We start from the raw sequence: 25607 nt of genomic DNA, 5'->3' as shown, positions 1-25607 counted from the left end.
GGACTACACTCACGATTCGATGGGATGAGAGAGCAGGTACGACGGGAAACGCAATCAAATGAGGCCAATGATGGTGAACTTCGTAGAGAAAGATGACAGACCTTGGGACTATATATTACGCCCTCGTGCTGCTGGTGAAAGGAGGAAGAGCTGAACTAAACTGTCATCTGTTCTTGTTCATTCCTATCTATCCGTTTAATTCTTGATATTGCCAACTGGTTCTCATCAGCAATGGCCGAAAAGCACTTGCAAGATGTTGAACTGCACGAAACAAAGTCTGAGGGTGTGGTTGGTGAGGCTGTTCAACTTGCTCATGATGTCGACGGAACGAAGCCCCGTCCATTCACCTTGAGCATGTTTCGTCTTTATGGTTGTTTGATGGTCGCATATCTATGTGGATGTTTGAATGGATTCGATGGTTCTTTAATGGGTGGTCTTAATGCTATGAAGACTTATCAAACCTACTTCCACATGTAAGTAATTATCTATTCCCTTCATTCCATTGCACTAAATCATTTCGACTCCGAGAATCATGTACAGTATGACCATTTGAAAACAGTCTTTCATCTCTTAAAGATGACATAAACGTCATCAACATAGAGTATCATGATACTAACCAGCCTAAAGGAGCGCTGCAGGGTCTTCGACTGGCCTTGTTTTTGCCATGTACAACATAGGCTCAATTCCTGCGGTCTTCTTCACTGGTCCTGTCAATGATCATTTTGGTAGACGAATGGGCATGTTTACTGGTGCCGTTTTGGTTATCATTGGTACATGTGTTCAAGCGCCTTCAACAAATCATGGCATGTTTCTAGCTGGTCGTTTTATTCTCGGCTTTGGAGTCAGCTTTTGCTGCGTTAGTGCTCCTTGCTATGTGAGCGAGATGGCTGTAAGTTCAATCATAAAAGAATCATGGCAGTGACTGACTAGTTTAGCATCCTGCTTGGAGAGGGACTCTCACTGGACTGTACAATACTACTTGGTAAGTCGAATTTCCATTCTTTGAAAGTTAGCAATCGCTGATCAATAATCAGGTACATCGGATCAATTGTTGCATCTTGGGTTGTGTATGGTTGTAGGACAATCGATGGCAATGCCAGTTGGAGAATACCAATTTGGTGCCAGTTGATTTCCTCCGGATTCGTCGCGATTGGTGTCTGGTGGTTACCAGAATCTCCTCGCTGGTTAATGGCACAAGACAATGCAGACGAGGCCGTTAAGGTCTTGGCAAGGTACCATGGAGAAGGTTCGATTGATCACCCAATGGTGACTTTGCAGCTCAAGGAGATGCAACAGCAAATTGGCCTTAATGACTCTGACAAAAGATGGTGGGATTATTCTGAGCTTGTGAAAACTCATTCTGCTCGCCGCCGTCTTATTTGCGTACTCGGAATGGCATGCTTTGGTCAACTGAGCGGAAACTCCGTTACCAGCTACTACTTACCCGAGATGTTACTCAATGCTGGAATTGTATCTGAAGAAAGACAGCTTTTGATGAACGGCATCTACTCTCCTATCTGCTTTATTGGAGCCATTGCTGGAGCTAGGTATACAGATAATTGGGGTCGTCGACCGCTTTTACTCTACTCCATCTTGTTTTGCTCGGTCTGCTTTGCAATCATCACCGGAACATCTAAGTTGGCTACCCAGGACACAACCAACGTCACTGCTGCAAACACAGTCATCGCATTCATCTACATCTTCGGATTTGTCTTTTCTTTTGGATGGACCGCTTTACAAAGTATGTACATCGCAGAGACGCTTCCAACTTCAACCAGAGCCAAGGGTACAGCTATCGGCAATTTCTCCTCATCGGTCGCGAGCACAATCATTCAATACAGCTCGGGACCAGCATTCGAGAACATTCACTACTACTTTTACCTCGTATTCGTCTTCTGGGATTTGGTTGAAGCGGTTATCATTTACTTCTACTTCCCAGAAACTAAGGATAGAACATTGGAGGAATTGGCTGAAGTGTTCGAGGCTCCAAATCCAGTTCAAAGGAGTTTGGAAAAGAGAAACGCAACTACAGTTCTCAGGACACTCAGAGTTGATACGACGATTGCGAAAGGCGAAGTTTAAAGCGAATATGTCATATCTGTCTGAATGGAAAGGATGTGAGATTTGTGAACTCATAGTGTTTGAGCTATTTTAATATTAGTATGAATCATGATCTAATTTCTGACATTAAATTTTATGCTAGCAGGCAGTGCATATAAACGATATCGTCGTATCCAGAGTCGTAAAATGTCTACTCCGTATCATTTATTTCGATTCCCAATTTCAAGATTGCAGGTACAATTTATCATGCCCGTATCTGATATCTAATGCCTGATGCATGCATGCGAGACCGCTAACCCACCATCCACCACCCACCACCCACATGACCCCAAATTTCAATTCCAAGCGCAAATTCATTTTCCCACACTCCACATAATCACAAAGGCTTTTTACGCCGGTTATCCATTCGAGCCATTCTTCTTCGAGAGGAAGAAACATCCGTGCCAATCATTAAAAAAATGGGTACGCGTCCACCAAGCAAGCGTTTTCGTATCCTGTAATTTAAATCCCAAAAGTCTTATGCCGAATCCCCCGATTGTCTTTATCGAAAGTCGAGAGCATTTGGTATTCCCTGCGAGCGTTGTGATGTCGGCCGTAGATCCTGCCCCACGGACAAGACGACGGGCAGCTCATGCAGTAAGAACCTCGGTCAATCCTCATGTGAGAAATTATTGACCACTCATGCAGTGCGATGTTTGCCGATTGAGGAAAATCAGGTGATTATTATTCGTTCAAGGGAGTCTCACATACTGAATAGTGGTATCGTAGATGCGATGGGCACAATCCATGTGCTACATGCATAGCGACGGATCAGGATTGTTCGTATGGAATTGATGTAAATCCGTAAGTTTCCACTTCAATCTTGAGTTGTACCTTATGTAACACAATCAAATTCTAGTCGAGGCAAGAATGACTCGATTTTGGAGGGCGTCCTCCGCATCGAGAGATATCTACAGGATATGAATGCAATGATGGTACATGATCCTTCGCTATGTCAGTGCAAGCGAAATTCCATTGCTTATTCGTCTCTAGGCTGCTTCGCCTGCTTTTATGAATCATCATGTCGCCAATGATCACAATTCAGGCTCGCCTCAAACGGCGTACTCAGGGGGAGCAACAATTGCATCACCATTACCACAACAGATAACTAGACCTCGTCATCTATCTTTTCATGATGAACAAAGTGTCCACAATGCCGTTCTATCTTCTTTTCACACTTCGGCTACCGAGTCCATTCTCTCATGGCAGCTCTTCGATGTGTTCCCTTCCATCAGACAAAACTACACCTCCATCTTCCATCTGGAACAAGCAATTATGCCAATCGCTAGCAGGTCGTCTACTATGCATCCATATGTCGGAAGTCCAGAGCTGGATCACATCATTGAGTCATTTCAAGCAAACATAAATTTTTGGTATCCTGCGATGTCAAACAATAAGAGAAATCAACTCCGAGATTGTGTGTTGTTACGGAAATTGGAGCAACCTACAACTCTATCTGTATTGGCTCTATTGATGATGTCACTGGGATGCGCAAGTCAATCAATCATAGATATTGCTGTTCCGAGGGATCTGACAACGGATGAGCATGAGTACTACAAGGGACGGAAACTAATGGCAGATATCTATTTCGATGAAGTTCTGAAGAGACTGTACATTCCTCATACCGAAATGAGTTCAACTGCTGTTCAATGTCTTTTCTACACTGCGTAAGTATCCTCCTCTTCGGACATGAACAAGTTTAACTGTGAAACTCAGGGTATACTTTGCATTTTCTCAGCGACCACTTCAAGCATGGGAATACATTAACGCAACCGCTGCAAAATGTCGGCTGCTCTTATCTTACCACTCACCTGGAGAATCGGCCGAAGATGTCGAATGTTTAAGGCGCATCTTCTGGTCATGTTATATACTTGAAAGGTAAGTCTAAGATATTATTTCGAGATTGTTTAAGTTAACACACACAAGTGACTACCTTGCGGAGTTATCTGGTCTTCCTGAGTCGGGTCTTGCATCAATTGAATCAACTATACCCCTTCCAGGTAGTTACGATACACACGACTCACAAGTAGACGAAGAACATTCATCACTCTATTTCCTAGCATGTATCTCAATGCGTCGACTTCTAAATCGCGTTCACAACCTTCTCTATGCTAAGGAAACCGGAGCAAGTCTTGACGACGCACGTTTCCCGTTCATTGTGGAAGAACTAGACCATCAACTCGAAGAATGGAGGGACTTTTTACCCCCAGCTTTACAATTCGTCGTCGATACACAACCTGCTCAAGGTCAACACGCAGGATTTCTGAGACAGAGATATTTGACATGTAGAAGCGTTATTTATCGACCTTACTTGACTTGGGTTCTTACAAATCATTCTCAAGACATAAATGTCGCACAAAATGTACTGGAAAAGTGTCGAAATTGCTTAGATGCCTGTTTGCTTCACATAATTAATTTACGAGGGTTTGCACATACGGTTATGATGGATACCTGGATATGTTCTTTGTCGTATTTCTCCCCCCTCTTCTTCATATAACGAATCCCATCCCACATATCCTACTTTTCATACCACTACACATTCAATCACATTACTAACGTCCATCCAGAATGACGGGCGCAATGCTTGTACTCCTCGCCGCTTCCCGTCTCCCATATCTCCGTATTCTTCTCGGCCAAGACGTCACAAACATTGGATCACATCTTCAAACATTAATCAAAAGGTGGGTTCAGATACCAGGGGAAAACAGATCTCCCAGTATTGAACAGAGTCTGAGGATGATTGGGGAAATTGATGTTTTCCTTCATCGGGAGTTTGGAACGGAGAAAAAAGATTAGTAAGGGATTGTGGATTGTTACGTCCGCAATCTTTTGATGGGTTGTACGATGGGGTGCTTGCCGATGCATCTACGTATCTACTTTGTCTTTTGCGATATGATGAGCGGGAGTTGATTGGAATTTTGAAATCACATCCTGCCAAATAACAGAAGCGCTGGGGTGTTCGTTGTCAAAATTAGTTGATGGGGAAATAGCACGAGCATTATCATGTCACCCACCAAAAGGAAAAGGGAATCTCTTGTGGTATATAATACACAAATATAAAGACCGACATCGATCCGTCAGAATGATACAGATATCCTTATTTGTGAATGAAAGTATTCATAAATGTCTCTAAAATATACACAAAACGTCTCGAGGTGCTCTCTTCACATCTCAGCTTGGTGTTGATGAACCCCTGTAATGACCCACGGATCCTCCGACTATCGTTATCATGCTCGTGACATCGATTATCACAAGGATCGTAATTATGATTCAGAGAGCTTCCTTCCGATCATACAAATACATTACGACAGAGTTCGACAGATAGGCCGTTGTGACAACGTTCCTTCACGTTCTTGGTGCGTTCTTTTCCCTATCAAAATTGATAGTGGCGTGCTGGATTTCTTGCTGGATTTCCTGATAACAAAAGGAACATAATAAGGGATGATTAAGATGTCGACGGAAGATACCCCGTTACTGTATTACGATTTCCCATTGTTTTGACCTCAACATTGGTCCCATGTATCCTCAAACACATCACTAATCTCTACACAGCTCAGATGAGGTCTCCGCAAACCTTGATCCCACCAAATCCAACAATGACACGATCACAACTTCACCGAACTCAGCTGTTGCTGTCTTTCCTGAGAACACAGCTTTCGCAAAAAGGCTGGTCAGAAAAATAGATTTAAGACTTATGCCATTGATGTTTATAACGTTTAATTTTAATTACATCGATAAGAGTATTTTGAGCACTGCGGCTGTGTTTGGGTTGGTTGGGGATACGGTATGTAAATTTCCTTTTTGAACTGGGAGATTCGGAATTCTCTAGTTTGAAGGAATGTTGACTATGACGGTCGTGAGATGCGGATTTCTAGTCGTTACTGACACCCGTCAAGCATCTCGTGGACGGCCAGTTTAGTTCCATCTCCAGTGTCTTCTATTTCGGCTATCTTTTGTGGGAATACCCCGGTGTCTATCTCATCCAAACCCTCCCTGTTGCAAAATATATTGCAGCGGATATTGTGATCTGGGGAATCATTGTTGCGAGTACGGCTTCATGTACCTCTTATGAGGGACTAATGGTAGCGAGGCTATTCACGGGGATGGTAGAATCAAGTATTAGTCCAGCGTTTCTGTATGTTACGAGCATGTGGTATACGAGGGATGAAATGCCTAGTCGTATGGGGCTGTGGTAAGTAATCTGTGAATAAGATAGGTAAAATCCCAGAATGAGGGGGCTGATATTGTTCTAGGTATGCGGGGAATTCTTTTGGGGGTGCCGTCGCTAGTTTGCTCTCTTTTGGGATTGGACAGATTCATTCTTCATTGAAACCTTGGAAGTTGTTATATATTGTAAGTGTTGTCCGAACAAAGCAACTAAGAATCATTTTAACAGATTGTAAGATATTTGGATTAGCAACAGCTATATGGGGCTTTATTGTCCTCGTTTTCCTACCAGATACTATCTCCAGAGCCAAGTTTCTCACCCCGGAAGAGAAGAAATGTGCAGAGGAGAGAGTTCGTGTAGCAGGGACTGGAATTACTATGTCTGTCAAAAACGACTGGAAAGGCGAACAGGCCATCGAGTGTCTACTCGATCCAAAAACGTGGTTTTGCGTTTTCATTTCCTTGTTTACCATGGTAAATCAACATTCTTACAGTTCCCGAAAACAGAACTAACCGAGCCCCAGATCCCGAATGGAGGAACAACCAGTTTCGCAAACATTCTCATAACAAGCTTTGGATTTACTGGTCTCCAATCAACTCTCATCTCCCTCCCATCTTCTCTAATATCTTTTCTCACAATCGTAATATCCGGACATCTCGCGTCCCGCTATCGCGACACCACGACTCTTCTTCTCTCTACCCTTCTTCTTCCCCCTATTATCGGCGCAAGCCTCATGAACTGGGCTCCTCTCAATTCGCTAAAACTAACAGGGTTCTATCTCATTGGCTTCTCGCATGCGACTATTCCATTAACAATGAGTCTTATAGGAGCGAACACAAGAGGGACGACAAAAAAAATGACAATGAGTGCTTGTATGTTTGTCGCGTATTGTGTGGGGAATATGTTAGGCCCGCATATCTTTGGTGGTAAGGAGAGAGATATGGGATTTGGGAGAGGGTTTGCGGTCTGTTTAGGATGTTATTTTCTGTCTGCAGCGATGGCGGTGGGACTGAGGGATATTTAAAGGGGGTTAATGGGAGGAGGGATAGAGAGGAATGGGGTTTGGAGTCCGAGGATGAGGAACCAGAGGGAGAAATGGACATGGGCGGGGATCTCACAGATTTTCAAACTCGAGGATTCAGATATAGATTATAATCTTTTGGAAGTGATCGAACTGTATTGGTTGTATTTCTCACTTTCCAACGACCTAGCCATTCAGACACCCAATTTCACGAAGAACATCGATGTACGTACCTCCACACCTACAAACCAAAGTAGAAAACCGCCATCTTTATCCGAACCAATACCAAATAGCTTGCTTGTAAGCACTAATGCATGTGTTACATGTGTTGATTTGGATACGATATGCAACAAATCCGCGATGTGTCTTTCAGATAGTTTTGCCACTCTGAAGAGGGTGTCTCACGTGATTTGTTTTGTTGGTTTGGTTTGGTTTGGGTTGGTTTGGTGCCGCGGAGAAGCGGAGTTGTGAGCGGGGATGGAAATTATAGGGGTGATGCATTGCATTTGAACGATTATTGGGAAGAGAAGTAGAGACGTAGAGAAAATGTGATGGGGGAGGTTAGTGCGAATTTGTCGCTAGAGGGAGTAGTTGATTAGGAAGAGAAAGTGGTGATGAAGCCGAAAACTTGTGGCCTCATGTTTTCTCAGGTCTTTCTTTTCGTTTCGGTGGATATGCATGGAGAAAGAATATCATCACAAGATAAAGTTCGTATTTGGAATCATTCAGAGTTCTCTGAAATGATTTATTTACCGCGAGCTTTTAACATTCTAATCTTGTCAATTGCGAGGATTCTAGTGCGAGGGTTCTAGGAGCCGCTCTCCTCGTATATCATATTTCAATCCGCTCCCGCTACATCCTAATGCCAAGGTACCAAAGTTAGATCTGCATATGTGGGTTTATTGCCTATCAAGTATTCTTAGCCTGCTAAAGGGTGTTCAGAATGCTTGTTAGGTGTTTGGCTTCGTTGATGGAGCGATCTGGGATGTTGGGTGGGATATCTTCTCGAGGTTGGAGTAGGCGAATCACTTGATGGGAGGATAGGTGTCAGCTAGTTGTGATATGAGAGTAAACTTTCATAATTCAAGATCGTTAGGTAAAATATGTGCGAGGGCTTGACCGAAATAAGGACCTTGTCCAGATGCTTGGAAAAGCTGTTGGTCCAAGTCTTATTTCTCGGAGGAAGCAAAGATTTATAATTTGCCTCTTTTTTCGTAGACATCGATGAGGTATTTGGTGATTGCAGCGGACTCCTAAACTTTAGTTTCGATGTTTGGATCGTTGATTGCTGGGGCTCTCTAGTGCTTGTGTTGGGATAAATATTTGAGTGAAATTCCGAATGGATCTGATAGATGATCTTACCGGCCATTTGAGTTGATGGCTAAGAATTCAGGCTCTTTCACCGTCTTGCTAACGAATTCGAGCTGATATGAATATCAAGCTCATCGCATAGAACGTCGATCTTCCTGGATTGTGGTACCTAGGCGAGGGAACAGATTGTAACTGGGAGTGTCATTTGCAATGGAATATTTCGGAAGTAGCTTGAGGATAAGAGGAAATTTGCTTGGCATGGAGATGATAGTTTCATTCGTATTTCGGCCAAGATTTATTCTGTCATTTATACATTGATGTTTTGAAAAATTGTTGTCTTTTTATGCCCCCGCTCAGCTCCAACAGTTGGTGGTGCTTTCAATGTCTTAAGCACACTCGTTAGATTGACTTTTGGAATAATTTCACCTCAGTGCTCATTCCCGATCAAACCAAAAGAGCTTACTTCTCACATTTCACAGTTGGATAATTGTGTCTTGGCAGCGATTGATCTGAATTCCATATCATAACTACTATCAGGAACTCTCGTTCCGTTTGTTGCAAACTACACAGGGCTTAGTCACATGGACAATAAAGTATTATCAAAAGTCTCACCATCAGTTCATATTCAAAAATTGAATTAGGATCAAAAGAGGCACAGTAAACTAGTGCGAAGCTACCCCTCAAGCAGAAAAAAGCGCTACCTGGCAACCATTACCATTTTTCACCACCAGCTTCACATCTTCGGTCCACGGCCTATCATCGCGACTTTCTATTCGCTGAAACTGACTTGCTATTCTGGCAACAATGTACGAGGCCTCTCCTAGAGCTTTATGTCGACCAGCACAGCTACGCGGACCGTGGCTGAATGGCATGAATTCCCAACTACTTGGAGAAATATGATTCCATCGGTCGGGGTTGAAAGTCTCGATGTCATCCCCAAATACCGATTTTTCTCGGTGAAGTGTGTAAAAGTTTGTGCTGACTTTCCTGCCTGCTGGAATGAATATTGGTGCTGTACCATTAGAACCCCCGCCAGTTGGAAGTGTTGTGTCGACAAGAGCTATACGGCTGTTTGCGTGGAATAGAGGACAGATGCGAAGAGCTTTATTCATTAGTTCTTTTTTGACAATAAATTAAGAGTCACAGATTAGAGCAAGCTTACATTCTTTTATGCAATTTTGAACAAGTTTTAAGTTCTTCAAATCTGTTGCACTCCAAACTTCGACTGGACCGAGGGCAGCAATATCATCTCGCAGGCGTGCCCAGATCTTTGGAGATCTCGAAAGCAGGAATATTGTATTGCTCAAGACTATTCCCGTTGTATCTTGAGTGACTAGCATACCTTGAAGAATTTGCGAGCGGATTTCGTCTAGATTCTTTCCCCGTAACACTAAATTTTCGAGAAGAGTTGACGCATACTCCTCTAAAGTTGAGTTGTCTGGTTTCTCAAGTGCTTTGACAATATGATGGTCCACGAAAGAATGTACTATTCTGCATGACTCTTTCCATTTGTTACTGAGGAGGGAGACACTGCGTCCAAACTTTCCAAATGCTAATCGTATACCCATCCAAGTTTGTGCAGCATCAAATGCTTTCTCGAAGGTATGCATATCCACCGGTGAATCCCCTGAGTATAATACTGCTAGACGCTTACCGAACAGAAATTGGAGTGATAGATCCAGGAACTATGGTCAGTTAGATATTGTGCACTTGTCTTTGGGCTACAACTTACCAATTTATTGAAGATTGGTGCCAAATCAACAGTCTGTCCATTTGACGGCAAATCTTGTATGTAGTGTTTGTAAGCATCGCCGAGGAGTTTCAAATTTACAGTATTGGCTTCTGTCAAGGTTGAAGCAAACAAACTTCGATGAACTCTCCATTCTTCGCCATCTCTAGTAACAAATCCTCTTCCGCAGAAAGGCTCCATGGCATCAGCTCTACCTGTACCCCATTCTTTCCAGTTTGTTCCATAAATTGCTTTTAGGTTGTCTGGATGGGCTGTATATATCGTGGTTCTGCCGAGACGTAAAGCTTGGAATGTCTTGCCGTAGATATCATGTTGCTTTGCGTGGGTTTCTAAGATGGTATGCTGTTTTCTTATCTCAAGAGATTTCTTGAACAGATCCAAACCAAGAAAAGGTTCGATTGTAGGTAAGCTTGGAGCTTGTTGACATTCTGCAGGTGTGTTCCTTCTGGATTTCCATCCTTTATAGAGCTGATAGCAGAAAATAACTGAGAATAATAGCAGCAATTTGATGAGTAAAGAGGCCATAATTAATAGAGCTCACTGTCCTTCTTATTTGAGAAGTTGTTCTTTCCTGTGTTGGAAGAGATCTGAATAGCTCACAATTCCCACTATTGCAAGGCATTTTGTTTGTGTAACTATATATTTATAACTGTGACCAACGGAAACGGATAGCAAACTGATAGAGTATTCGCCGTTTTCACGTGCTTGATATGTCGTCTATTGGCTCTCGTCTTAACATGGATTAGAAAGGGGTAGCTCCGATTGGCACGTTATTCACTACCATGACGGGTGGGACAATGCGCAACATCTTTCCGACAAGTGATTTAGTTGCATTCTCTCAAGCTACATAGTCAAAATTTCTTGGCCGCCAAATGCCGAACGAGCTTAACACTCGATCCCGCTCTTACATCCAAAATGATGCCATTGAAAAAGCAATTATAACAACACAGCCTCTACAAGCCACTCTACAATCCACTTCCTTATCGCTCAACTCCGCAAACAGCCTCCGACCTGTCAGACAACTCCTGCCGTCTTCAGTCCCCTTGGTAGGCGGCAACAGAAAGCCCGTTCGTATCAATAGCGTTGTCAGGCCATCTCACAAATTCATCACCATCTAATAGAAACTCAGTCAAATTATGCTGCATAGTTGAGAGTGTTTTTCACAAACCTGTTGATCTGATCGTAGGGGAGTCTATAATGATTGTTAGCGGGGTAACGTGTCAGGAAGGTGCATTTTGTCTCTTACCAGGATGGCTGAGAGGGGCAGCAATGGCCATAAATCCAAAGCTTAAGACGACGAGTTGGTAAAGAGTGGCGCGCATTTTTCTCTGAAGATGTTTGGTTCGATCGAGTTTTGAATGTATTAGATATCTGGGAAAATGCAGATAAGTAGGTAGGTTCAGTCGATCATTTTATAGTTCAGTTAATTGATTTTAAGAGTTCATCTTTTTCTCTATTTCTTAATCGATTCCTCCGAAAAGATCCAAAATATTGGATGATGACAAGGCGCAAAAAGCTTCGCTTTCCACATACATAAGTACCGAATACCATTTTCGATGTTCCGCCCTACGAGTTTGCTTGTACTATTGGTTGAGAGGAGAATTTCCCAGCTGGTTTCATCTTTCCCCTATATGAGAAAAGCCTTATCGGTTTCCCCATCATCTTTATCTCAATCTGGTTGCGCAAATGTCGGACATTTGTGCTTCCCGCAGCAAATCTCGACGGTTTTGCATTTAACCGGTGACCAAAAGCAGGCCGGTATCAATTTTATTGGAGATTATTGTTCAGCTGCTTGCGCGTAAGTTCTTGGTTGGACGAGGATCTTCCGATATCAATATTCTGCCCATTGTCTGCGGGGATGCATCGGGTGTTGAGTCTCGAAATTACCATTCTTGGCTATGTTGGCAATACATTGAAGCCTATTGCTACCCCGAAGATCATACGATGTGCTCTATGCAGCAGCGATACCACGTGCTGTACAGTTTAATCTGATTATTCGGAGCTCGAGTCGCCGATATGTAATGACCTTGGCTTCAATTAAAGATATCTGCGATCAGTCGTGTCAAGCTTCAGTAAACAGCTTCAATCCCACGATCGCAGTACAATGTCATCAGAAAGTAAACCATTTTTATTGGATGAGGAAAGATCAGAAAATGAAAACCCTAAGAATGAACGAGATAATGCAAAGCTGACCCTGCGAGTCGTCTTCCTACATATTTCAATAGTATTGTTATATACTATCATTTTCATACTCGCCCTACAGCAATCAACCTGTTCCATACCAACTTCAGTTCATCGTATGCTTCATGACTTCCCGATGACCCTTAGGTGCCAACGTACTCATTAATTCTAGCTCTACCGGGTGTGAGAGTTCAATATGTTCCAATTGCTCCTCCCGATCTCCCATCGTCGCCTTACGCTGGGCCCCCGAGCGAGTCGGTAGATCAAGCATGGCATGACCTGTTGAAAGACATGAATATACGGGTCACGACAGAAGAATTGGAGAAGAGTGGTCAAAAGTCTGTATCTCTACCAGAAGGTGGTGGGCATATGGTTTGGATCGGAGCTCATCATCAGCTACATTGCATTGCAAGTTTCATCTGAATGATTATCTCAGCTAAGCAACTGACAAATCGACAGAAAATGCTTCGACGATGGAACTATCGGGATTACTACTATCCCAACATAACAGACCCAACAATTGAACATTGGGATATCCATGCAGGTAACCTTTCCCTCTCCTCGTCACCAAGGTGAAGATACTGATGCAGTAGTTAGATCACTGTTTCGATATTTTACGCAGTGCAGTAATGTGTCAAGGCGACACAACGCTCACAACTTTCGGATGGGAAAAACTATCCAAGCCACAGCCGCATGTCAAACCGACAGAACATCGATGCGTGGATTGGAACGCGCTAATGGAATCTCTCGCCGATCGTGTTGTTGGCGAGGAAGAAATGGCTGCGCTTGTGAATCCTAGACTGGAAGGAGGTGCATAATCAGAATGGAGTTCGGAGCCGTTGAGTTGCGGATGTGTGATAGACGATAGTGGCAATGAAACATACGTATCTTGGAACGCTTTTGGTACTACATAAGATTCGTGGTTGAGAGAGTTAAACTGTGTTTACTGTTTTTGAGACACCTGGCCCTCCTCGATTGGCGCGCTTTGGCTAGCTATCTCAAATTTGTGGTGACATTATTTGATATTGTATCTATATAGAGTTCCATCGTCAAGATATGGTCTTACAATGATGAACCAATGAACTCTTGAATACTCAGGTTCTGTCAGATTTAAACTTCCATGACAGATTACTTGACTCTTGAGACAACAATTGAAACCACATGCGGTCCATTTTTTTTTTTAGAAATGCGACTATCATGCAAACACTATCTCGTTGCAACTATCCTATCTACTTTTGTACAGATTCCAGCTGTTCAGGCAACCTTCTTCCAATTTCTCCAAAAACTATCTTTAATTTTGGCTCATCATACCTGATTGTCTCCTATCTTTGTCTCTCATCCCTCGCGATCTAATCTCTGCCTCTCTCCAACCCATTCCTGCAACTCTTCCCAATTCGTACACATATGCTCAGTACCCCATCCCGTAACACCCTGTATGATTCCCGTTAGCAAGCATCCTTTCTTCTCTTCATTCATATCCTGCCTTCTCTTCTGCTTTTACAACTAGTTTTACTCTCAAACCACAAAATAATCATATCAACTTTTCTTCAAAGGCAAATGAAAGCTCGCTTCAGGCGAAGCAGAGAACAACCTACCTTCAGCTCAGGATTGACCCTCTCAATACTACTATCCCCACAACACATCAAACTCTGCCTCAAAAAATCAATACAATGCCTCATGTGACTTCTTCTCATATGAAGGTCTAATTCTTCGTCAAGAAGTACTGTTCCAGTCGTCGCTGCGTCATTGTTGAGGTAGTAAATGTGACGTATACCATCCTGAACTACGGTTAGTAACCATTATTGAGATGTAATAGGATGAATTCTTGATGAAAAGGTAAAACAATTATGCCGAGGAGATGGGGAATCAGATATAGGATTAAAAAAAACCAAGACAGAAATACATTCTTACCAAACAGTGTAACTGATGCAAGACGCTCAATGTAGCTCTTTCTCCTTTCACATAAGGATGATTGAAGAATCCCCCATCACCTTTTGTCATAAACAATCCATTCCAAGCAGCATCTGTGGTATTAGATGGCGGATACGAGAAATTGCGACTATAGGAGAAAGTACTCAGTTCTTTAGCAACTAATCATGTAATATTAGCTCTACCATAATCTCATTACTTCGGGGGAAAAGTGTATACATCGAAGTCCTACACGGGAAGCGATCGATTGCGTGTCTAGGAATCTTGCAGCAAGGAATCCCAGTGTACAAGATACGGAACAAAGGGCAACGAGTAGCAGAATGTTCAATCTCAAGCTCAGTTTGTTCTTGTAACTTCTATCAAGCCTCGATTTTGCTTCTTCATCAGAATCGACGGTGATAGGTGCGTAGACAGGTCGTCTCGTGATTAAAGGAAACCACATTGTGCCAAGAAGTTTGAACGTATCTGTGCATCACTCTACCATACAATGAAGTATATAGACAGGTTCAGCATGTTAACTCGCAATATAAATTGTTTATCTTCTCTCGCAGTATCACAGGAAGGACTCAATTTCTCGTGGCGGTACGAGATAAAGAAGTCACATATACAGAGAGGCGTCTTTAAATTTAATGCACGACCACTTTAAAGCATATTAAGCTCAAAGTCCGATACTTTATGTGAAATATCTGCGACATGTTTTTCTGCACGATAGCATTTATAGCACGAGTTGAAGGGAATCGTACGACTACCAACCGCGTTCTTATCGTCTTGGATTCTTGGTATGTCGTACATGTGCGACCTTGATATGAGCCGTGTATAACAATAGAAATCTTGAAAATTTCTTCCCATTCACATTTAAATAGATATCCATTTCAGACATTTAAAATCCTGTAGATTCATAATTGTTCTGAAATATTCATTGTCATCGTATCATGAATACATCTCCACCATACAAAAAGAGGCGCAAGCCGAACTTTATAGATAGCAACCCAAGGACATACCATGCGTCGGAGAATATACTCCCTCGGAAGTTATTCAAACTATCCGACTTAGAAGAAGTTCGGAAGCGGAGTCCCGCAATCTTGATCAGCCAGCCCGCCGGAAGTGCCATCCCGTAAGCAGCTTTATGGCAACAATCAACTTCTTTTAAATTGCCTTCCAGAAGATTGTCATCAGGTCTTCAAGCCGAAGGTTGCCTTCTTTTCTCCTGTATACATGGCGTGATTTGGTATTTTAATTCTCAAGCCAGAATCAGGGGCCTGAATAGAAAACAATTGAAATGAGGGATCAGATAAATGAAGATGATAGGGAATATGTCTCTGTATGTGATGCAAATTAGATTTATTGAGAATTAAAGTTTAGGTAGCATTGTTCCACGGCATTTAAAAGAACGGGATAGTATTGGATGTTTATGCGTGGACAAGTATGGTTCCAAGAAGAAGTGATTTGTTCGCGAGATGAGCGTAAATGTGCTTATTGTTCCACGCGAAAGGGAGGAATGGGTATTATTGGATGGCATCTAGAGCTTTTTCTTGGAGAGAAAGAGTGGCATGAGAAGTTTTGGAGGTAGACGGAAAGGATTTGAATGAGACATAAAAATGGAGGATTGTGGAGTTTAAATGTACATTTTCAAAGAACATGAACATTCAGCTATACATCGAAAAGGTAAATGGCGTTGGACTAGAAGTACTTACACGTACGGCCACCAAGACTCAATGCTATTGCTCATGTAATACCACTTTGGTCACAAAGTTCAGGACCTCGTGTCTAATTAATGTATCTAAGCATCCCAGCTTCTCATTTCTTGGAGCCCTGACAAACCAAATTGCCAAGTCATGTAATAGAATGTCCGAGCCGTTGCGTCTGTGGACAGGATGCAATCCATTGAAGAATCTTCCAGCTCAGCCGTTTCCACTTTTACCCCCCTCACGATTCTGTACCATCCAGCCATGCGTCGCGTCGAGGGGGTGGAAGATTCCAATTAATAGTATATGGTAGGCATGTAGCACAGCACTTGTCGGCGTTACGGATAATAAACCAGTCATATATGTAAAAATATCCCCACTCGAGTCCAGAGATATTGTGTTTGAAGTATAGTCCCACATCTACGTGATATTCTTTCTCAGACAACAACCATCATAATTAACTCCCATACTATGGCGATCCCAGAAGTTGCCGTCGGCGGCGTCGTCGCAAATGTGATTCTCGCTGTCCTCGCAACTATTACAGTTTCTCTACGCTTCTATGCGAGAAAGAGAAGTAAGCTGACCTTACAAGCTGATGATTGGTTGATTCTTTTCTGTTTGGTATGTTCTTCTTTTCATCAAATCATCATGTGTACCATTAACTTTTGTCTGGTAGATTTGCTCAATTGCGTTATGTGTTGAATGCATCTATGCGGCCGCGAGTGGACTCCGAGGAGTTCGTCTATCGACTTTGAGCTTTCCAGATATCGAACGGTTCTTTGAAGTCCAGTTTGCTGATACTTTGATCTGTCATTTTGTGTATGGACTTATCAAGATATCAGTGGTGGTTTTCTATAAACGCATTTTCACTAGTCGAACCTTCATTATTTGTGCGAACACCGTCTTGGGCATGATTTCGTTGTATATGATTTTGTCTTTCTTCGTAAGTATCAATGATATCCACTGGGAGTGTAGCACTAAAGAGATAACCCATTTAGCTGTTCCTTTTTTCTGCTCATCCTGTCGCAGCGTATTGGAATACGTCACCCGAGTTGATTGGCACTCAGTTTATCCTGGATGTCCCAAATCTCGTTATCGCCTGCGCAGCTGTAGATATCTTCCTTGATATCGCAGTTCTTAGTCTTCCATTCCCTGTGATCAAGGGCCTTCATATGCCGACGGAGAAGAAAGTTTATGTATCCGGCGTTTTCCTTCTCGGTGCTTTGTGAGAATCCAGTGTTGTCCCAGAAAAATGGTTACATTTTGCTGATGCCGAGTATCATAGCTGTCTCATCTCATCTTGCATTCGACTTTACTATTCCCAGAAACTATTCGGAACCAGCACACCTGATCTCAGTAAGTCTGCCATTTCCAATCATTTTGCAGCTCTAACTAACGACTATTAGAACTCGACGAAGAAGTATATCTCTGGGCTCATATCGAAGCCTACGCCAGCACTATAACTGCCTGTCTTCCCTGTCTCGCACCTCTTCTCCGAGGCGGCCGCAGCCTCGGCTCTATGATCGGTAGCGTGCGTTCTAAACTCTCTATCCGCAGCAAGAACAGTTCCTTGTTCCGAAAACACTCTTCTGACTCTACATCCAACAATCTGCCAAGCCCTCTTTCCGAAAAGTCGCCTTGGAATGACGATGGATCAGGACCAACTTCAATTGTTACGGGTGGAGCTAGAGATTTGGAGAGTCAGAGATATCCCAAATACCCCGAGGAGAGAATTCTGGTGGAGAAGAGCTTTGTTTCGGCTGCTGGATCAGCAGTCAATTGATGGGGTATATCGAGTTGATGGGTATAAGACCTGGCTTTGGAGAGTGGTTTTTAATTGGCTGTGTTCGTACTAGGAGAATAGGGACCTAAGGATAGATCCGTCCTTTGTGTAAGATTGAATTGAAATGAAACTTCATGTGGCATTGTCTTGTGCTTTTCTAAATGGGTTTCTTGAATTGACATTTCGAATAGAACTTTTCAAAGGGTAGTGTTGCACATCTGTAGTCCATTGAAGCATGCGTTATCCCTGTTGGTTTGAAATACTAATCGTTAGTCGACATAGCTTAATAGACTTGCTTCTGTCCATCCCAGTCACTAGACTAAGCTTTTAGGTGCAGAAGCAAACTGATCCTCCATAAAGGTCTATGTTGCGCAACCTCAGTCTGTTTGTTACATGCCTCATCCTGGTGGGCATGAAATAGTCCTATTTGGTTCTGGCGATGATGGTTTGCAGTGGGGAGATTTAATGTCCATTGTGAGAATCATTCATCGTACTTAATGAATTGATAAATGGAACATTTGCACAACTTTTGAATAAAAAGGTCAACGTGAGCTCCACAACCGTCAATAAAGTAAAACACAATTCGATCTCAAAACCAAAGGATTCCTGTGGATTCTCGCGAGATCCCATATACCCCACAATCCCACCCCGCATTAAACCATTAATTCAAGATTCTAGTCGTAGTATCGAGGTTTTTGGTGGATTTGGTACGTTTCAGATCTTCTCAATGCTCAAATACGACCCTAATGATTCCAGAAGCCTCAATGTCGGTGTTCAAAGACCCCAAGCGCGCGCATATACTGTACTGCCCTGTCCCGACCCACCAGACCTGCACCAACTTGAGGCTGAGTAGACGCGAGCCCTGACATATAGATACACGTTGAAACCCTATCTAGAGAATTAGAAGTCAAAGATTCAATTTAGACATTCTTTAAGGTTTCCATTTTCTTTCATTTTTCTTTTTATTATCGCATAATTGTAATTTTTGGGGTGCCTTGCATAATCACTAGTCTCTCGTTATTCATCATTGCTTGTAAATTTCACGCTGCTTCATACAAGACACGGCAAAAAAACATGGCAATTCAAAATTTGGATTTGATTCCTCGATTTCCCAAGAGGCGTGAAATACAAAAGCTTTCTGTCAACACCACCGTCACTCTCAATGCCGTCCCAGCTCAATCACCCATTCCACTGCCTAAATCGGCATCAAAGGTCATGACTCTCTCCGCCTACACCAGGGATTTATCATTATGGGGGATCCCCCGCTGGCCATTTGAACCAAAAATGGAGCGAATACGCACACTGGTACTGGATCGTTTGGGCTTACGAGATGATAATCCTTGCATAGTATCATTTGAAAACAGAACGGCATTCAAGAAAGTCTACAAGGTTATTGTTTATCAAATGGTAAAGTGGAGAGAAGGTTGGGAAGAGAAGAAAGAAAGGGTTTATCATTTGAGCGTTCGATATCCTTTGCAGGAGAGTGACGAAACGCTGAGTGAAGTAGCAACCATGAAGTTTGCGCGAAAATTAGGGGTTCCTGCCCCCCGAGTAATTGCTTGGGATGCAAATCGAAGGAATAAATTGGGTTTTGAGTGGATTCTGATGAGACAATTGGAGGGTAAATGTCTCAAGGATGAATGGGAAGATTTGTCATTTGCTCAAAAGGAGAAAGTGGTTAAAAGCATAGCGAAATATCAAGCAAAACTATATGCAACTAGCTTTGACGACATTGGAAACCTTTTCGACGCGCAAGACGCGGATGATTATATCACAGACTATAGATACGGTGATTTCAGTACTTCACATCAAATATCGAGAGAAGTCCGACCCTTTGTTGGTCGATTGATCTCTATTGCTGCGATTAGTGACAGGAATTCTTACTGTTCTTTCCCGAATAGCAGCTCCTATTTAGAAGCTCTGTTGGTACCCATATGGAAGGAGTTGTCGTCTACATTACGAACCTCGACTAATGAAGAAGAAATGATCGAAGCACAAAGTCTTCAGAAGCTCGTTCAAAAAGTACATGCTAAGATTCTTCAAACATTCCCCGAAGCAATGGTGTCCACGGTCCTTGTCCATGACGATTTATCGATGAGAAATATTTTGATTGACGACATGGGAAATATAACAGGCATTCTAGGATGGGAAGACGCGACGGCCATGCCGACCTGGAAAGCAACTCAATACCCGCAATTTTTGAGTGTCGAACATACACAACAATCAAGTACGGAATGTCAAGAGAGCATCCATGAAGACGTCGAGGAAAGAATTGAAGTGGTAAGGTTAAGACGTCTCTACGATGAGGAGATGGCTAAGAGGGTGGTCGCTTGGAAGGAAGAGATTAATCGAGGAAAAATCAGGAGAGAGCTTGAATTCGCGTGCAAATTCTGTAGCGTTGAAAGCTGTGTAAAGGAGATTGAGGACTGGGTGAATGCACTAGAAACCAATATACCCATCGCATTGGTAAAACAATAAGCCAAGGTACGTACACTAATTTCTGAGAAAAGGAAATTCTTCATTGAGAAGGCATTGTTATGAAGCTTCTGCTTTCTTGTCCTTCCCCATGTTGGTTACAATCCGCATTTCCTCATCGGAAGGCATATTGACGATCATGAGATACACCACATCCTATTAATACGTGAGTGTAATGCTTTTGCTTTGAAAAGCGGACTAGACTAACCTTATGAAGCTTTCTTTTCGCAGTCCTCAAGATACCAGTTCTTTGGGGCTTGGGTTTTTCATCCTTGGGCAAGCCTTTTCTCTCTCTCCTTCTCTCTTTCCTGGCAGTTCGCCCGAGATGACCACCAGACAATACTCCAATAATCCCACCTTGATTCACAGGGTGAGAAGCATCTGCCCAGCGTGATGAAGGCACTTGTTGTTCACCAGCGTTTGTCGCCAATGTCGTTGAAGGATTTTCAGTTGCCTGTTGCATGAGTCAAATTGTCATTCCTTACATTTTTATGATAGATGTAACGTTCAAGATTGAAGAGACGTAAGAACGTACAAACTTAGCCGTGCTCCTCTTGTCTCTCCACTCCCCAAACCATACTCCTGCTTTTTTCATTGCGTTTACTTTTTGTTCATCGGTAGCTGTCTCCAATAATGGAAATATCAATTCTGCACTTTCCGGCATCTGCGACTGTCCAATTGTTTTACCAGAGGTAGAATGGAATCCACTGCGACCCTGGACTTCACGTGAGGCGACAGATGTGACTAGCTTGGTGTTCATATCAACAGTAGAGACAAGTGGTTGAGAAGCTGCAGAGTTATTTGATTTCCAGGTCATAAGCAAAGCATAAAGTCCATGTGGTTTGAATAGTTTCTCATTCATTCCGACGAGATATTTGTTCTGTCTGGGGAGTAGAATTAGATTCATACCTCTCAGCCTCACAATCAATGAATCTGATAATACGTACTCTTTAGACATATATGCCCTTCTACCGAACTCAGTGCTGGTGTGCACTGCGAATGCAGCAGCGTGAACAATGATACTTGGTGCCACAGCGAGTCCTTCAGCCATCACACTCGCAGCCACAGCCAAGTTTATCACATGAAAGTATGGAGATGCCTGAGCAATTTGTTAGCACTTGTTCCATTGATCGCGCTGCTTTTAGCTACTCAGATAGGTTCTACCTTGATAGAAGCTTCGAATCCTACTAGAAAATCCATGAATTTATCTTGATCTATACCACAATCTATCAAAACTGGTGCATAAGCTCTGACGAATCCTCGATGTTTAGATCCCGGTCTTCGCTCAGGAATAATTATTGGAACGGGTAATCCTTGCTTTATGTTTGGCCGAGTTGACGAGGGTATGCCAGGATGTTGCTTTCCAAAGTCACCAAGTATTTGCTTAACACTCTCGGGTTCATCTACTATTTCCTGATCGTATGGAGACAGTTCGGCTTGTGTATCGTCTCTGATCCAGTCTCCTTCGTCGTCTTCATCGTAACTTTCGTACCCGTGAGCATTGGAGACGGTTGTAAGGCTATTATGTTCAACAGTCGAAGACTCTGAAGCATCTGGAGTTTTCGCTCTTTGGACATTCCTTTCTGCGCTCTCCTCTGAACCGACTTTTTTTTCTTTAAAGGAGGCGTATGCATCAGTGCCGAATCCAATGATCCCACTAACGGCATCTCTTATAGGTCGTCGACTCATAACTTGTTTGATCACTATTTCAGTGAATGCGGGTAGTGTGATGGTTCTTGGGTGACACAATTCGAGTGGAAGAGTAACAATAAAGAACACACCCGGGGGATTCTCTGTTGTTATAACCCCGCATTCCTCGCCGTTTTGTCACCACTGACTGATAGAGGTACAGGAATGCAACCATGCGACGCATTTAGTTGATGTAGCATCATTGCAGGGAGCCCACCTGTATATCTCATTCAGACGCAGCGAATTGCTAACTGGACGATAAGCCATATATCAGGTCTGCAGTGGATCGAAGTGTACAGATAAGGGTTTTACTGTGGAATGCAGATTATAGCGGTGATGATAAAACAACAATGATATAAGAGGGGATTATAACTTTATATCCACGCGACCTTGAATCTGAATACCCTACAAAATGGTATCCATACTTAGAATTTTGTGTCGCTTCTAAAGGTAGGCAGTGTATCTGATCACTCCATCTCGACCGAGGCGGATAACAAGCAATTTCGATTAGTCTAGAAAGATATTCAATCAAATGCTTATATAATCATTTGATATTGATTGGTCTACAGAGCTATTCAATTCTATATTTCACTAGGGTAGGCTTTGTGCGACCCAATATACACTTTCGATATGCGATGTGCGGCTAATGAACATCACGACATCCACTGAAGAGTTCGGATTTTGCCACTACCTGTCCCAAAAAGACACCTCAACGATAATCACTCCGATTTGTTTCAAACGGTCGTTTTAGATTTCGCAGAAATTTATGACAATTATCATTGAGTTGCTTAAACAAAATTAGTTACTATATGCATTGTCTACCTATGGGTTCCCGTCATACAAGATGATAAATGATATTATATCAGGGTTGATTCTTCATCCAAAAATTATCCAAATCATCTATTTGGCCACGACAACTTGGACACTGTCTCTTAAAGACTCGGTATAGGTATAGGTCTTCAATACTTTAAGACCGGCTGAGTCTAAAACCTTCTCCCATTGACTTTGAGTACGTTCCATTGCCGATAAAGCTGCCATCATAGTGAAATCAATGTTCATGGCTTGGAAATTGGTGCCGCTGTTGGGAAGAACCATTTCATCAATCAAGATGGCAGAATTTGGGCCCATTGCCTCACGGAGATGGTCCAAAATTATCTTGCACTTGTCATCTGGCCAGTCATGCAAAATCTATATCGCGAAAGGTTAGTCATCTTATCCCGGCGTGCTCTGCATGGAGGATATGACTTACGTTACGCATGTAGTAAAATCTGGCATCTAATTTCAGAGTCAGTATGGTACAACCGATGAGATTTTTGCATTATTGAAGTACGTACTCTTGATTTGTTGGGGTGTGAAGAAATCTTGTGGTAAAGCTTTTACGCCATTGATGGATAAAGCATGCTTCAAAGTTATTGGAAGATCCTCAAGAATAATCTCGCCCTTAAGGGCAGGGAATCTAGTCTTGAGTTCTAAGCATTTGTGACCAATTCCACCACCGACGTCAACAAACATAACTTGGGCTGGGTCAAGGTCCTTGACATATTCTTCGAAGGGGAACAAGTCTAACCAGACATCCATTCCCTCTCGCTGAGCAGTCATCCACTCCATGAAGAAGTTGAGTTTCTCTGGATTTTGCTGGAACCATTCGAACAATGGGAGATCTGTGCGATGTCCCATGTGAAATGGTGAGTATGATGCATCGGCAGGATTCTTGTATTCAGTAGCCTTGAAGAACTCTGGGAGGGCTTGAAATGCTGGACCAACACTATCGAAGCTAGAGGCGGATTGTCTTAACATATGTATCTTTGTTTGCGATAATGTACTTACGTGTGGTTCATTCCAGCTTTAAGGCCAGGTTTGGCAAGTGCTTTTGTGATATTGTCTGCGATAAATGTCTCTTCTCCGACCTCTGTTACGATATCTGTCGATGCCAAGAACCTCAAAATCCGACCTACAGTAGTTAGAACCTGGTAAATATCTTTAATGGGTAGGAACATACTTAAAAGTAGAGGGTCACATTTGGTTTTCTCTGCTAATTCTGACGTAGTCATGGGACCATCGTTGTCGGCTAAAATCCTGAAGAGATCGAGATCATTACCAGTACGGCAAAGTGCGGGTTGAATTGCCTTAAAAAGAAATTCGTCAGCAAGCGGCTATATGAATATCATATGTCAAGCATGGACACGTACGAGGTAGAGAAGACGCTGGATAGTTTCGCCCGAAGTCTCAAGGGACACAGCCGTCTTTCGAAGTTGATTGATGAGATTCTTACGCGTGTGCTCATCAGCAATCTTGGCTGCCTCCGTGATTCTGGAAAGCGCAAGTTCGAGATCTCCAACGGAACCCATCTTGATATTCTGACTTGAAGTAATGTCACGGTAATGTTGAGTTTCGAGAGGAGTGACGTTTGTATCTCAAATAAAGATATTCAGAAAGTCAATGACAGCTCTGATGCAGTCGTCGGGACTTACATATATATACTAAATGAACGGCCAACGGTTGGGGGGCGAGGTAGTGGCTCGGATTGGTAATGTTTAGCAACCTCGTACTCCATACCGAATCAGCAATACAAGCGTCGTGGTTGACAGCCCCTCTCAAGACCTCGCCTGCTCACCAATTTTGGACCCCACAGTCTTGATAGGCAAGAAATTCCATCGCAGGTTTAGTGAAGAGCATTGAGTTCGTTGCAACATGTGCCTATCTACAGTCACAATACTGCCGGAATCAACCTCTTTCTTGGACGTATCTTTCAGATGTTATCACGCCGCATGACAGCATACAGAGCTTGTTCCAGATCAATCGTGAATTGCGACCTCCGGCATCAGGGCATCCATGTCACCGCTAGCAAGGCCGGTATGTGAAATCCCACATCACAGCTATACAGACACGAAATTTCTTGCAATCTCCGTTTCTATATTATTTGTCACATGCCTGGGCGGCAAGCCATTTGATGATGCCTTTGATAAGCATAAAAATCAAAGATCGGCGACCTCACCCTTAACGTTGTTCATATCTAATTTTTGTTGTTTGAACATCATGGAGCCAAGGAGTTGAAGCGTGGGGTAAAAAGACGGTGCCTCGGCCTTGGGACAGGGGGTAAATTGAAAATTGCCCATTTTTCCAAGTATCGTCCCAAATTTAAATTTCAAGGGCATAATGACCTATAATATCGCATCGATTAAGCATGCTTAACCATGAAGCTGGTACTGGGGGTACGGACGGACGTGTCTATTTTGCTTCTTTGGATCCAATAGTACACCTTTACGTTGCAACCCTCGCTCGTAAGAAACCCTATAAGGGTTACAATAAGAGGATGGTGAGAAATTACAAATACGTATGTCAGCTTATTTTGGTGTAAATTCATCCAATAAGGAAAGTTGAAGCTCTTTCCTCTCAATGATTATGGAAGCTTAGACTCCTTCAGGATTTCTTTTCGAAGTTTATCATTATCGAGCATAAGCAGGTCTCGGCGATCCTTCCAACTGCGGTAGTTTATACCTCGTTATGTGATTAAG

General features: G+C 42.8%; 11 protein-coding genes across 11 annotated transcripts; 5 read left to right on the top strand and 6 right to left on the bottom strand.

Moving 5' to 3' along the window:
• Positions 1–231: 231 nt before the first annotated feature.
• Positions 232–2082, top strand: Bfra_003177 (putative mfs monosaccharide protein; the record flags this gene model as incomplete). The annotated part of the gene is made up of 4 exons (XM_037333589.1): positions 232–473; positions 628–889; positions 936–982; positions 1035–2082. 4 exons carry the CDS (start codon positions 232–234, stop codon positions 2080–2082), a joined length of 1599 nt encoding a protein of 532 aa, XP_037195717.1.
• A 498-nt stretch (positions 2083–2580) lies between these two features.
• Positions 2581–7423, top strand: Bfra_003176 (putative mfs general substrate transporter protein; the record flags this gene model as incomplete). Its single annotated transcript, XM_037333588.1, has 14 exons — positions 2581–2697; positions 2749–2777; positions 2830–2904; positions 2960–3035; positions 3094–3767; positions 3817–3978; positions 4027–4524; positions 4668–4781; positions 5653–5884; positions 5997–6292; positions 6354–6453; positions 6505–6741; positions 6792–7144; positions 7264–7423. 14 exons carry the CDS (start codon positions 2581–2583, stop codon positions 7421–7423), a joined length of 3123 nt encoding a protein of 1040 aa, XP_037195716.1.
• A 1857-nt stretch (positions 7424–9280) lies between these two features.
• Positions 9281–10875, bottom strand: Bfra_003175 (putative cytochrome p450 alkane protein; the record flags this gene model as incomplete). Its single annotated transcript, XM_037333587.1, has 3 exons — positions 9281–9702; positions 9763–10285; positions 10333–10875. 3 exons carry the CDS (start codon positions 10873–10875, stop codon positions 9281–9283), a joined length of 1488 nt encoding a protein of 495 aa, XP_037195715.1.
• A 401-nt stretch (positions 10876–11276) lies between these two features.
• Positions 11277–11672, bottom strand: Bfra_003174 (uncharacterized protein; the record flags this gene model as incomplete). The annotated part of the gene is made up of 3 exons (XM_037333586.1): positions 11277–11464; positions 11519–11542; positions 11597–11672. 3 exons carry the CDS (start codon positions 11670–11672, stop codon positions 11385–11387), a joined length of 180 nt encoding a protein of 59 aa, XP_037195714.1. The 3' UTR covers positions 11277–11384.
• Positions 11673–12454: 782 nt separating this feature from the next.
• Positions 12455–13349, top strand: Bfra_003173 (uncharacterized protein; the record flags this gene model as incomplete). Its single annotated transcript, XM_037333585.1, has 4 exons — positions 12455–12647; positions 12704–12903; positions 12991–13075; positions 13129–13349. The coding sequence occupies 4 exons, from the start codon at positions 12455–12457 to the stop codon at positions 13347–13349; spliced, it is 699 nt and encodes a 232-aa protein (XP_037195713.1).
• Positions 13350–13866: 517 nt separating this feature from the next.
• Bfra_003172 (uncharacterized protein) lies at positions 13867–14902 on the bottom strand (the record flags this gene model as incomplete). Its single annotated transcript, XM_037333584.1, has 4 exons — positions 13867–13962; positions 14127–14309; positions 14443–14621; positions 14680–14902. The coding sequence occupies 4 exons, from the start codon at positions 14900–14902 to the stop codon at positions 13867–13869; spliced, it is 681 nt and encodes a 226-aa protein (XP_037195712.1).
• A 200-nt stretch (positions 14903–15102) lies between these two features.
• Bfra_003171 (uncharacterized protein) lies at positions 15103–15571 on the bottom strand (the record flags this gene model as incomplete). Its single annotated transcript, XM_037333583.1, has 2 exons — positions 15103–15259; positions 15462–15571. The coding sequence occupies 2 exons, from the start codon at positions 15569–15571 to the stop codon at positions 15103–15105; spliced, it is 267 nt and encodes an 88-aa protein (XP_037195711.1).
• A 1045-nt stretch (positions 15572–16616) lies between these two features.
• On the top strand, positions 16617–17928 carry Bfra_003170 (putative integral membrane protein pth11- protein; the record flags this gene model as incomplete). Its single annotated transcript, XM_037333582.1, has 5 exons — positions 16617–16766; positions 16822–17088; positions 17144–17370; positions 17431–17501; positions 17552–17928. The coding sequence occupies 5 exons, from the start codon at positions 16617–16619 to the stop codon at positions 17926–17928; spliced, it is 1092 nt and encodes a 363-aa protein (XP_037195710.1).
• A 1074-nt stretch (positions 17929–19002) lies between these two features.
• Bfra_003169 (putative kinase-like protein) lies at positions 19003–20406 on the top strand (the record flags this gene model as incomplete). Its single annotated transcript, XM_037333581.1, has 1 exon — positions 19003–20406. One exon carries the CDS (start codon positions 19003–19005, stop codon positions 20404–20406), a length of 1404 nt encoding a protein of 467 aa, XP_037195709.1.
• Positions 20407–20463: 57 nt separating this feature from the next.
• Positions 20464–22092, bottom strand: Bfra_003168 (putative fad binding domain protein; the record flags this gene model as incomplete). Its single annotated transcript, XM_037333580.1, has 5 exons — positions 20464–20559; positions 20612–20857; positions 20939–21287; positions 21351–21502; positions 21568–22092. 5 exons carry the CDS (start codon positions 22090–22092, stop codon positions 20464–20466), a joined length of 1368 nt encoding a protein of 455 aa, XP_037195708.1.
• Positions 22093–22992: 900 nt separating this feature from the next.
• Positions 22993–24440, bottom strand: Bfra_003167 (putative o-methyltransferase protein; the record flags this gene model as incomplete). The annotated part of the gene is made up of 6 exons (XM_037333579.1): positions 22993–23280; positions 23342–23367; positions 23427–23866; positions 23920–24043; positions 24092–24245; positions 24282–24440. 6 exons carry the CDS (start codon positions 24438–24440, stop codon positions 22993–22995), a joined length of 1191 nt encoding a protein of 396 aa, XP_037195707.1.
• Between the last annotated feature and the right edge of the window lie 1167 nt (positions 24441–25607).

Source organism: Botrytis fragariae (assembly GCF_013461495.1).
Source record: "Botrytis fragariae strain BVB16 chromosome Unknown tig00000012, whole genome shotgun sequence".
In the NCBI taxonomy this organism is placed as follows: Eukaryota; Fungi; Ascomycota; class Leotiomycetes; order Helotiales; family Sclerotiniaceae; genus Botrytis; species Botrytis fragariae.
Note: the sequence above shows the minus strand (reverse complement) of the source record. Positions and strands in the feature narration are given on the sequence as shown.